General features: G+C 47.7%; 3 protein-coding genes across 3 annotated transcripts in view; 1 reads left to right on the plus strand and 2 right to left on the minus strand.

The window, feature by feature from the left end:
• Positions 1-3,926, minus strand: part of LOC126571083 (lipase member H) — a 6,587-nt gene extending 2,661 nt beyond the window's left edge. The window contains exon 1 of the mRNA XM_050229329.1: positions 3,018-3,926. Coding sequence (XP_050085286.1) covers positions 3,018-3,087 — 70 coding nt within the window. The 5' untranslated portion in view covers positions 3,088-3,926. The remainder of the gene's footprint in view (positions 1-3,017) is intronic.
• A 1,033-nt stretch (positions 3,927-4,959) lies between these two features.
• LOC126569952 (pancreatic lipase-related protein 2-like) lies at positions 4,960-9,241 on the minus strand. The gene is made up of 3 exons (XM_050227374.1): positions 8,955-9,241; positions 5,604-6,374; positions 4,960-5,134 (listed from the first exon to the last, which is right to left on the minus strand). The coding sequence occupies exons 1-3, from the start codon at positions 9,104-9,106 to the stop codon at positions 5,023-5,025; spliced, it is 1,035 nt and encodes a 344-aa protein (XP_050083331.1). The 5' UTR covers positions 9,107-9,241; the 3' UTR covers positions 4,960-5,022.
• LOC126569951 (UDP-glucuronosyltransferase 2B7-like) lies at positions 7,089-8,918 on the plus strand. The gene is made up of 2 exons (XM_050227373.1): positions 7,089-7,249; positions 7,319-8,918. The coding sequence occupies exons 1-2, from the start codon at positions 7,140-7,142 to the stop codon at positions 8,784-8,786; spliced, it is 1,578 nt and encodes a 525-aa protein (XP_050083330.1). The 5' UTR covers positions 7,089-7,139; the 3' UTR covers positions 8,787-8,918.
• Positions 9,242-12,055: the final 2,814 nt, after the last annotated feature.

The raw sequence follows: 12,055 nt of genomic DNA on the forward strand, positions 1-12,055 counted from the left end.
GACCGACTTTTATTTGCTTGGAATGTGAAAACTATTCATCTAGTGTCCATTCGGCCTAGTAGCCTTTCAGCTGTTGGTCGTTGTCTTACATTCGATGCATTTTTATGGTGTTCTTGTTGATTTCACAGACGACGCAATTGGCGATGGATTATGGCGATGGCTTGTTTTTTAGGTTGAGTCATAAAATGCATCATTTTTGTATGCAGTTTTTATCAAATCGTCTCCAAAATTCAATCAATTATACATGAAAAGTTGCAGTTTATTATGGAATGTGCAAAAACATGTATAGGTAGATAGTTTTCTACAAACAAATCGGCAAACCCTTTTTTGTCCGAATCAAAAGACTTGCTCGTTTAAGCGACGAACTCGATTTAATTATAGTGTGATCAATTTTTCAACTTTAAAAAATCTGACAAAAATCGAAAAATAGGAAATTCAACAAAAACTCGACGAGGCTACCTAGATAAACTTATAATCTATCAAAGGAATATCGATTTGTATTTTTCTGTTGACCCATTACGCAGCTACGATGGGCACCGTTTATAATTCGAATCAAAAGACTTGCCCTTTTAAGCGACGAACCCGGTTTGCAACCATTTGCAGACGCACCGTCTTAAATTTGATGCCATTAATTAATTTATTTGATAAATCTTCACCAAAACGGAACTACATATTCTTCAAAAGTTGTAGTTTAATATGCCGTTCACTTGAAAAAATAAAGTCGAATTGTTACGTCTGAAAAAATCGGCAAAAATGGACCTGTTTTGGCCAGAAATTACTGAAGCCCCCCCTTAACGTAAAATTTAAAACCAATTGATTAGAGATAGGTAGCTAAGAAGCAGTCAAAATTGAGCATCAGGTACAGCTCTGTGTATTTTTCTAATAAATCTATCAATAGATACTGAGATGAAAATGGCTATGAACTTTCCAATATCTACTTAAATTGCCCAAAAGTATATGTCATTCAAAGATGCGCTAATTGATAGTTTCCCTTTTATCTATTTTTATGACCTCTCTCCGACACTGAAACAAAGCCACCAAATTGTTTCGCTAATGTTTCTGGTCAACACCGCGCGATCACCAGGAAGCACGATCGGTACTGCCAAAAAGCTTCTCCCCAAAAATGAACCGCAAAATACTTTCACCTTCACCATCCGCCAGTTGCGTTCCGGCGTGGCCATTTATTGTGCGGCCGCAAAACATCAACAAATAGCGAACACTACAACCTGTCTGGAAGCGAAACTCCTGCCGTCAAAAGCCGGATAAGTGTGCACAACTTATGCGAGAGCCAAGCGAGTCATAAAAATACTGCCGGTAACGATACCAACTTTGGCAACAAAACATCGCGCATGCTGCTGCTGCTGCTGCTTCAGCTGCTGCGTGTCGACTCATCCGAAGCACGCTCAATCGGTTACGGCAAGACCGGGGTGGGAGGGGGGACCAACCTATTACAGCATACTTGTGGGCCGCTGCAGTCGAGCGAACCGGGCGCTCCGACGTCACCGTGCATCAGCTGGCCGCCCTTTCTCGATCGTCGATTAGCCGTCTCGAATTATTGCATCACATACACGGTGTGTATATGCACGGGCACGTACGTACACTCGGACACGGAGTTGCAGCCGTATTGCTTCCGAGAACTCAGCGAGCTTTCTCCGATGATCGCGCGTTGCAAGATGACATCCCATCGGATGAACTCCTCTCCCCACGAAGGTGAGCGTGCGCGACGTTTGCCGTTGGCTGAGTGTTCCGGTTTGCAAAATCCTTTCACTTTCCAGCGGCAAAAAGCTCAACAACAACAGCGTCAAAGTCATGGCGCCGCTGGAGGCTGTGATTAGCTAGATCATGCCTTAGGTCGTATGTAAATTCTGACGCTCGGGGCCACCAATTAGCGAGTTCACCGCCACCTTGACGCTAGTAGTGTATACCAGTAGTCTGGAGTGGATGCAGTGAACGTCAAGGTTAGGCCCAGTCCCAGCCTACCGGGATCGCATAGAGTTCGCCATGGAGCGAACTTGGAACGCACGTTACTTCCTGGTTACGCCACCGGTACGTGCGTGCCTTGGCGACGGTCGACGGTTTCGATTCCGGCAGTTGCAGGCCAGGGGGCCCCCATTGGATCGACACCATTACATCACTCCCCAACACCCCGTTTGCTTATGCACCACGACGGTGACGGAGCTTTAGAGCTGTCTGGTGCTGGACGGAGCCGGGAAGGTTCGACGAATCGAAATCGAAAGTGGAACGCTAACCTTGAAAGGAAAGACGGCGGTGGGGTACGAAAAGGGGAGATGAGTGTCGCAAGGCCTTCCTCAGAGGGTGGCCAGTCGCTGGGACTCTGGGCGATGTGTCAAGCGTCGAGTGTGTTAAATGCGGCTAAATTTGGCCGGCAAACTTGCCTGCCCCAGTCTCGCAGGCTGACCGATACGATACGATTTGTTGACGGTTTTCGATGTTCGAATGATGGAGAGACACGCAAACCGATACGGTAGCTTATTGTGTGACAAAAATGTGTTGACAAATTGACGTTCAAATCAGGTCATTGCAGGCCCAGCGATTACGATGGCACTGATTGAATAAAACGCCTTTGTTCGACCAACATTGACTACGTTTGAGGAAGAAGAAGGGTTTTTTTGGGGTGCTTATGATTCGGATTAGTTAAGCAGCAGAAGGAGAGGATTCATTAAGTCGAGGTCGACTGCATGACAAACCGTGTTTACGGCGTAATTGATGCCATTGGATCAAAGGCAGAGTAAATGTCGTAGAGTAATGTCCAGAACAGTGCCGTAAGAGACCCCAGAACCGGTTTGTTTGCTACACTGAAAGCCTTCTAGCCCTGTCTTAATCTAGAAAACGCAGGTATCGCAGAGGTTTGGAGACATTCTTGAAGTTGCTTTGTCACTGTTTCTAACGATCGTGCAGCAAGCAACTCTCCCGAAACTCCAAATCCGTTGCTAAAAGCCCCCTGCTGTTTGTTTATTACGTTCCATTTGAAACCATTAATCCCCCACTGTCTTTACCTTTAATGGTGCCCGTAAACGTCGAGAGAAAAATGAAAATGAATCCAAGCGTTGCGACCGGAAGTTGCATTTTGAATTGCACCAACCAAACCAAACCGAACAGGCGATCCACGACACACACGCAACACGCGCAAGAAGATTGCAGACTGTACTGCACTCCTCAACTAGCAATCACTACGTCACTTTCGCTTTACGGGTGGGAGGCCACAGCTCACAGAGCGATTTCTCATTTGTTTCCGATCGGATCGATGGCACCGGTCACGCACTTTTTGCCACTGATTCCCTTCTTCACGTGCTGGATCTTCGCTGGAAGCAACACTTTCGAAGGGAGTGGCCACAGTTCCTCGTTGGTGTAATATTTGTTTTCGATTTTTTTTTCACTTCCCAGTAAGACTCCGAGAGTGAAGTCTCTGGGGATGCCACGGCGGTCACGGAGGGGAGAGGCAGCGATTGAAGTGGCTTAAAACAGGTTTGCCCGATGCGTCTAGTTGTTTCTATGCATTTTTGTGTCAAACTGTGACCGGTTTCGAGTTGGTTTTAGGAGCTTTTCGGGCTTTCGGGGACTTGGAATGCACTGCAGTTCAGCGACACAAGAACGGGATGCTGAAGCATCAGTATGCTCCAAAAATAAATTCACGCGCGAGCCGATCGATACGTATTTATGGCCAGCTGAGTAATCACTTTGAGCGCGTATTCACCGATCGTGCCGTAACTTTCGCTTTTCCTCCCAGCAACCGCAGAGCGATTACAGCGATCAGCGAGAAATGCGATCGTTATGAGCACTACTCGATTGGAACTGCCGGTTGGCGGTGTAGACGATACACAATAAACAGATCAACAGTCAACAATCAACTCTCGAGCGTGCGCGCGCGCGCGTTGTCGTCAAGATGCAGCAAGACCGCACCGATCGCTGGCTCCACGAAAACTGGCTCTCGTGGTACTCACGCACCTTCTTCGAGGCGGGCCGGGAACGAACACATAGCGAGTGAAACAACTCGTCCCCCCACCCAAACCGGAGCATAAGATGTCGAGTGAACGAGAGCGGGAGCGTGAAGTTCATGAGAGTTTTACAATCGGGGTTGTAGGTTTTTTTGTTGTTGCTGTGTTTCATGCACCCCCACAGCCACCGGCCATTGCCATGGCCGTGGAACGTGATATGGGATTACGGGTTTCCAACAGATAACATGCCTGATAATTGGACGATTCTCAGGCGGGCGGCGGTCTATGCGAGAAACTCATAAAAAGCGTTTTGTACTTGATGCGGTGCGATCGACGGTTGTATGATCACGCTACTGATCTCGGGGTGTAGCTCTATGGTTACTGCATTTGTTGCAGGTCTACTACTGTGTCCACAAAATAAGGCGTCATGGTACCCTATTTGCTGGTTAAATCAAGTTTTTTGTTAATTTTGTGTATTTTAGTAGGTTGCCAGTACTGTGATTGACAGCCATAACAAGTTTTACGTCAAAATACTGATTAGTTTTTGAGAAATGTATTTTTTTGTGGGCTTCTAATAGTGGATTTTTCGTTTTTCGCTTTGACGAAATTTTCAGACCAAAGGATTTACATGTAATTTGGTTTGCGGATAAGTAAAGAATGATGCATAAAGCCTTTTCATATTAGGGATTACTTTGAAGACGACGAAATTGATTTGGAGGAATAAAACTGGAACTTTCAAAATAAATCGAATGAATGGAATTGAATCAAATGTCCCAAAATTATCGAATGTCCCAGGTACGTGAGGCCGTTAGCGTTACAATTTCGGAAGCAAACCGATGTGGATTGTTTGTCTTTCGAACAAAGTCATCATATTTTCCAAAGGTTTATGCAAGTTCCCCGTTTCACCTGCATAGTTAAACCTACTAGAGACACCCCTCTGTTGCAGTAAATGTCAACTGTCACACACCCAACACACAGCCTCCTTCGTATACCATCGCACGCTTGTTTATTTCATAATTCGTCGTCGTCTCATTATCGTCGTGGGGCTTCCTCAGGTGTCCTAAGCCTAACTCATAATATTCGCCGTGATCATCGCCAGCTCTTCGCGGAGTGTAAAGTTCCTTCCTCTTGCGTAAGGTGGCATCATGTTAACGGTCAGGAAATAGAGGCCTCGTGTCCTGTAAAGAGAAAAGAAATGATCCGTAAGCCGAACCCACCCCCCAAAGAGACATCAGTGCCGGTAGTTGAAAGATGAGTCGCCTGCTGGTGGCTGTTGCCCCAATCCCCTGGCAGGAGTGGTCTGCCTAGGTCAGGACTGGGCATTACGTAACCGAAATGGGGCATGAGCTCTGAGTTGGTAATGAGACTGAATGTGGAATGTGTAGCGAGTGTAGCAGTGCATGGATGGCGCCTCAACCAAGAAGCGAAGATGAATGTGACAAACACCTGACCCTCCCGGGTATGAAATGTGCCCGGCCCCATTTGGTATGGAACTATCTCGATGCCCCCGTTGACGGACGGAGACGATCGACGATAGCTGGTGAGACTTGGTATGACTTTTACTTTCCAAACCACGGACGACGGTGGTCTTTGAGGTTTGTTTTTTTTTCGGTCGGTCGGTCGCACCGCGCCGCACTGGGCACTTACGTGTTGGGAGTGTGGGCCCCCATAATGGCCAGCTGCTGGTCGGTCGCCCCATTGCCCCGGCAGATACCGAGCATGTACAGGTACCAGTGGGCACACCGGTACCCGTAGAATCCGACCTGCGTGCCGATCGACTCGGCAAAGTACTCGGGCGCCCGGTTATGATTGCACTCGCCGGGCGACATCATGGTCGCCGCATCACAGCCCGGCTGCTCCACGCCCCCATTCACGTAGAAATCGGTGTGGCCACTCGGGTGCAGTATACCGCGCTGGAACACGTCCGTGTGGATCACCTGCACGAACTCGGCATCCGACTGGTCGAGCTTGTACTCGTTCGCAGCAAACACGAACAGTGGTTTGGCTGGATCGAGCCCCGTAATGCGCTTTAGCCGGCCCGCCTTCAGATAGTTCGCGATCATGCCGGAAGTCTGGCCACCGAGACTGAACCCCACGACGTGGATGTCTTCCAGCGGTATGATCCGGCTTGCGATGATAAAGTCGAGCAGCTGCGCTGTGCAGTTGGCGACGGTTGGAAGATTGCGGACGGCCTGCAGGTAGCACGGTTCCTGGGCAAGCGGATTGTAGTCGACGGAGATGATGTTGTACTCATCGTAAGCGAGGTAAGCCGGGCGTATCGTTGGATTGGGGGCGTAATCCCGGTGACCGGTGTAACCGTGGATTAGCACGATCAAGGGGCGGCCACGGATAAAGTTAGCGTTCATGACGGTGGCCGGATCGAACATGTCCAGTTTGGTCGGATTGTTTTGGGTTGCTCTGGGGTAGAGAAGGGTCGGAAAAGAAAACCGGGTGTTCCAAATTTAATGTAGGTCAAGGTCGCCCTAAGATTCCTTGGTAGCTTATCAGACGTTTGATAATCATATATTTGACTTGAGTTCATCCCAAAAGTTCCCGTGCGCCACGCTATCTTACCATGCACTTGAAGCTAGACATTCGATCAAACAACGATGACTGGAGGGAATCGTGACCATTCACATACCCACACCTTACAGATAGCACTGTTCCCCGTCCCCTTATACACCTTCTGCTAGGTGTCGGAACCGAGTGGCGTGCGATTCACGTGCCAGCAAGATAAGCACCTAACGGATCTTTACAACTCCCGCGTGTATGCTGCGACAATGTCGTGTTTAATCGGCAGAACTGGCATGGCGTTCCGTTTGGCACGACGCTTTCGGGCGCTTATCTGATTACACGATCCATGCAAATCGGGCGTGTTAGTTTGCGCCTTTTGGGGGCGCCAAGACTTAGCGCCAATCGTTGAGAAAGGACAATCTCATCCTCGATCACGTGCGTTTGCCGGTTGAGCGGTCGGCTAGCCAGCCGGCCGGTTCTTGCCAGTCATCTCGCTAGAGCCTTATCTTCAAGAGCACCGATTTCGCACGCCATTCATGGCCCCGCGTACGTCATAAAGCGAACGATTTGTTGACATTAGAATCGACAGAAGGAAAATATAAGCTCGCGAGCCTCTGAGACGACGGTCAGTTGAGGTTCCGGTCCGGTGTGCGCGCTACTAGCATTGAGATGAGGTGCTCCATCGTTTCGGTTGTGGCCGTGTTGGCGTGCGTTGGGATTTCGCAGGCTGCTAACGTTCTCTTTATGTCCGGAGTTCCGTCACCGAGTCACTATATATGGTAAGAAAGATCGGTAGCCAAGGTCCGTTCCGCGTGTGTGTTCTAAAAGAGAGCTCTCCGAATTTCTAGGCTGCGACCACTGATCAACGAGATGGGCCGGCGAGGACACAACGTTACCGTGCTGAGTGCCGATATTGAGAAGCGTCCTCCGGCGAATGTGACCTACGTTCATCTGGAAAACTTCTACAGCACCATGTACAACACTTCGATGAGGCAAAAAATGGACTTTTTCAAAATGGCAAACGAAAGTCCGGTCACGATGTTGACTCTGTTTGACGAATTCGGTCTGAATCTGTGCGAAGCCGCACTCAAATCGGAAGGAATGCACTCTGTGCTCGATTACCCGAAGGACTTCAAGTTCGATCTGTTCGTGAGTGACTTCATGATAGGGCCGTGCATCACTTCGATGATACTGCACCGGTTTAAAGATGTGCCGTACATTCCGTCCTCTCCGTACAATGCTCCATCGACGGCAGCGGCCGTCCTGGGGGCCTATACTTACTCCGGTCTCGTACCGAACCACGTGTACGATGTGCCGGAAGCGATGAGCTTCGTGGAGCGCATCAAAAACCTGTACTACGATCTGTACGAGATTATTCTGCACGAAACGTTCCTACACCCGGAGGCGGACCGGATACTGCGCAAGCTCTACCCGGACGCACCGAGCACCAAGTCGTTCTACCGGAATGTTCGGGTGTCGCTGATCAACGTCAATCCCGCCATCCAGTACAAGGAACCGATGATGCCGAACATGATCTCGGTGGGGGGGTTGCAGATTCAGAAACCAAAACCCCTGCCAGAGGATCTACGGCAGGTGGTGGAGGGAGCACGGAATGGGTTTATTCTGTTTTCCCTCGGAAGTAACGCACGCAGTGATCTGCTTGGTCCGGAGCGGATCATCAACATACTGACCGCGATGGAGCGGTTGCCTCAGTATCGGTTTCTGTGGAAGTTTGAATCGGACGAATCGAAGCTACCGATGGCGGTGCCGAAGAACGTGTACATCCGTGCCTGGATGCCGCAGAACGATCTGCTCGCCCATCCCAACATCAAGCTGTTCATCACGCACAGTGGACTGCTGAGCACCCAGGAGGCCATCTGGAACGGGGTGCCAATCATTGGGTTTCCCGTGTTTGCCGATCAGTTCCGGAACATTAACTACTGCGTGGATGTAGGCATCGGTAAGCGGCTCTCGATACAGAGCTTCCAGGCGAGCGAACTGGTGGCGGCCATTAAGGAGATTTTGGGTGAACCAAAGTATGCCCAGCGGATGGCACAGGTTTCGCGTGTTTTCCGCGATCAACCCGAGAGTCCACTCGAGCGTGCGGTGTGGTGGTGCGAGTGGGTGCTGCGCAATCCGGACTCGAATTTGCTGCAATCACGGGCCGTCTATCTGAGTTGGTTCACAAAGTATTCCTACGACGTGATGCTGTTTGTGGTTGTGGTAGTTTTGCTACTCGCGATTGCTCTCTGGAAGGCGATTGGTTTTGTGAGCAAATTCCAGCTCGGTCGGAGCGCGAAATCAAAAGGTGATTAACGAAAGGCACCATTAGAAGAACACACACCAACACACACTTAGCAAGTAAGATACTGAAGAGTACAAGATCTGCTGGATGCGGTCGCTTAGGATTAAAGAAAATAAAACGTTCTACGTTTCCCAGTTACACAATTGCAGTCGCATACGGTGCCATCGCTTTAGAATTACCTCGTGTACAGGTAGAAGGACACATTTTGATTCGGACATTGCTTCACCGTTTCGAAACACTTGAGAAAGTTCCAATCGGCCCCGGTGCTGAGATGGAGGCTAAGCGCGGCCAACAAGAGTGCGATCCACACGAACCGTGCGGTCTCTAACATCACTTTTGGGCGTATCTTCAAACTTGACTTTCGAGGCACCGTCACTCAAGAACCATATTTGGCTGTACGGTGGACCAGAGTTCCCCGTCGTTGCACTGCCGTTGGGTCGTGAAGAATGGCGAGAACCAATCACTAAGAACGTTTCAGGCGTTCTAAAAGCTCGAAAATGCTCATTTGCCACTTTTATACGACATCACGCGGCGACATCGACACGGTTCCGTACGGTTTCGCTTATCGGAACACGTTCCCGGGTGGCAATTACTCATTGGTTGGTGCGGTTGGTGCGTTTGGGCCGGCGCTGTATCGCCAAACCGATCGGAGACGCACGGCACGGGAATCAAAAGCAAGCGCGAACCGACGACGAGCCTTGCCGCGAGCGCAGGTGAGGTAAGTTTGATTCAAGAATCGGCGATCAGTGTCGCGATCTTGCCGTAAGTTGCGTTCTTTTGAGGAAGAAGTCGCAGCAAGAAAGTGTGAGAAGAAGTCGCTCTCTCTCTCTCTCTCTCTCTCTCTCTCTCTCTCTCTCTCTCTCTCTCTCTCTCTCTGTCTCGTCCGTTGGGGGATGTATCTGTTTTTCGGATTTTATTGACCTTAATCGAATTTCTTTTCATTTTTTGCTTCATAAACATGGCGGCACCCACAGTATCATCGACAGGTCACCGATCTTTTGGGACATGCAAGACGTGAGGCTCTTCAAGCAACTTATCGCTGTCGCTGGGCGCGTTCTAGTTCGGCTGATACTCGAGGCGACAATTTTGAGATGCTGGAACAAACACGTCGTTAGTTATCGATTTAATTGGCCATCTCGTCTCTGTAGCCATGCTACAAGCGAGCATCAGCTCGCTACATAATGATTACCGTGATCTGGGATCCGGGCGATGAACCAGCGCATGGATGAGCAACAAAGCACAGCACGTGCTACCGAGTACCACGCAAGCCAGGCCTTTCGTTTCGGTACTTTGTATTCTAATGAGCTAGTTTTTAATTAACCTTTCCCTATCAGCCACAACAATGTGCGCTAATAAAACACACATGTAAAGCTTCAATAACCAAGGAAGAACAAATAAAAAAAAAGGGTGAAACTTTCTTATCGGAAACAAACCGTACGCGCAGAACCGGTAGCCGCACCTTCCGCCCTCTTCTAGGTCTAGTGTTGGCCTTGGATTATAGGTCGGCAAAGTGTGCAGCATAAATTGTGACATTCTAGTACGCCGAACATTATGATAAACGTTAATGAGCTACCTGAAGTGGGAATTGGTTGAACTGTCGGTGCCAGACCTGGCGCCCCACCAAGGTGCTATTAACCACTCATAATTAGAATTAAGATTGTGCGTAATCTCGAATGGCTCTATTGAATTATGTGAATGACACAACATATTCCACCAAATGGGTGACATAAAACCGCCAGGAGGAAACGACCAATTACACGCTTGACGATAAGTCGGAGTGTGAAGCTTTCCAGGAGTATAGGTTGCAGTGCGCCGTTTGCATTGTGATCATAAGTAAAGGGTTATGCCGAGAGGGATCGATGCTCTTATTGAATTTAATCGCAATTCGATCAATGACCCTCTAAATGAAATAAAGTCAAGATTGATTTTTTGTTCTATCAAGAGACTACACTTTATTTTGGATTCAATTATCATAAAACATTATGCTCGCATAAAAGACTTGATGCACTTGATCTTTTTTTGCTAAATTTTCTCAGCGAGGGTTAGTCAAAAATTACATGTGCAAATGATGTATTTTGACGACGATGACGAATGTATTTTTATTAATTCTCGTTTGTCAGCCACTGTAATTGATGACGTCACTATTTTCACTGCGAAATATTTCGAAAGCGTAATGAAATATTTCTTCCAATGTTTCAAATATCGGTTACGGAAAGCCTGTTTCAGCTAGATTATGGCTGCAATCGTTCAGAATTATTGGTGAATAAATGAAGGGAAAAACTATTCTGTAAACCCTCTTCTTGGCACACATTTCGATTGGTTGTTGCCCGCATGGTGAAAACAATGGATTCGTCGCCGCAATCGCTCCAAATTCTGGTGTCCTTGTATAAATCCTCCTATCATGGCGTTGGTTTGATTTGTTGAATCATATGAATCAACATCACTTTGCGTAGCTATTGCAGATTTATTATCCTTTCTCGCCTCATGCTTTCTTATAAATATCTCGGCTTTTATCATTCTCTTGCAATGATCAATGAAAACCATAGAATGTAATTATTATGAATAGATAGAAATATTAGCACTTTACAAAAACTACAAAGCTCCAAAGTTATTCCAAAAAAAATCATAATCTGATCATTATTCTTAATCACCATCATCATTATCTCAGGATTGATTCTTGGAAATCCTTACCCAATCCTTATCCAAAAACGAACAATCGATTCTCGACTCGAATCGACTCCGAATTGAACTGCTAAACTGTTAAAGATAACAATTATCCTGCTGAGACGACCAAGTATTCAATGGATAATTAAGGTAGTAACCAATACAAACTAAAATGAGAAGGAATTCTTAATTGCTATATTACAATGGCCAGCATGATAACTTATTAATCATCTGGTTTAACCTCGTACAACGTAAAACAACACGATCATCCCGTCTAGTGTTTTGCACGAACCACGGATGCTCAAAAACAAGCAGCTGATAATCTAGTTGCACCAACACAATACCTTCCCTGGAAACAGTTACAAAACCTTCAAAGATGCACATCGGAACCCTCAGACAACGTGTCTCGCTCTCTACTTCTTTCTAATCGCTCTTCACGATTTATGATTGGAAAACAGGGGGAACCCCCGTAGTACCACGGTGATAATGGTCATGATCATTCAATCATTACTTTCTTGCTAAAGCGCCATATCGCTCCCTCCCCCCTCCCGATGCATAAGGAAACGAAAGCAGATTCAAAGGACACTAGCTCAACTAACCTCAAAGCACTTCCAGG

Source organism: Anopheles aquasalis, chromosome 2 (genome assembly GCF_943734665.1).
Source record: "Anopheles aquasalis chromosome 2, idAnoAquaMG_Q_19, whole genome shotgun sequence".
NCBI classification, from domain to species: Eukaryota; Metazoa; Arthropoda; class Insecta; order Diptera; family Culicidae; genus Anopheles; species Anopheles aquasalis.

What these genes read in the sequence shown, in the direction of transcription:
- LOC126569952 (XM_050227374.1), bottom strand. Translation starts at nt 9,106, where the DNA reads ATGTTAGAGACCGCACGGTTCGTGTGGATCGCACTCTTGTTGGCCGCG. An exon ending in TCCTTCTACCTGTACACGAG is followed by an intron (nt 6,375 to 8,954) that starts GTAATTCTAAAG and finishes TCTCTACCCCAG; the next exon opens with AGCAACCCAAAACAATCCGA. An exon ending in GGGGCCCACACTCCCAACAC is followed by an intron (nt 5,135 to 5,603) that starts GTAAGTGCCCAG and finishes TTCTCTTTACAG; the next exon opens with GACACGAGGCCTCTATTTCC.
- LOC126569951 (XM_050227373.1), top strand. Translation starts at nt 7,140, where the DNA reads ATGAGGTGCTCCATCGTTTCGGTTGTGGCCGTGTTGGCGTGCGTTGGG. An exon ending in TCACCGAGTCACTATATATG is followed by an intron (nt 7,250 to 7,318) that starts GTAAGAAAGATC and finishes CCGAATTTCTAG; the next exon opens with GCTGCGACCACTGATCAACG.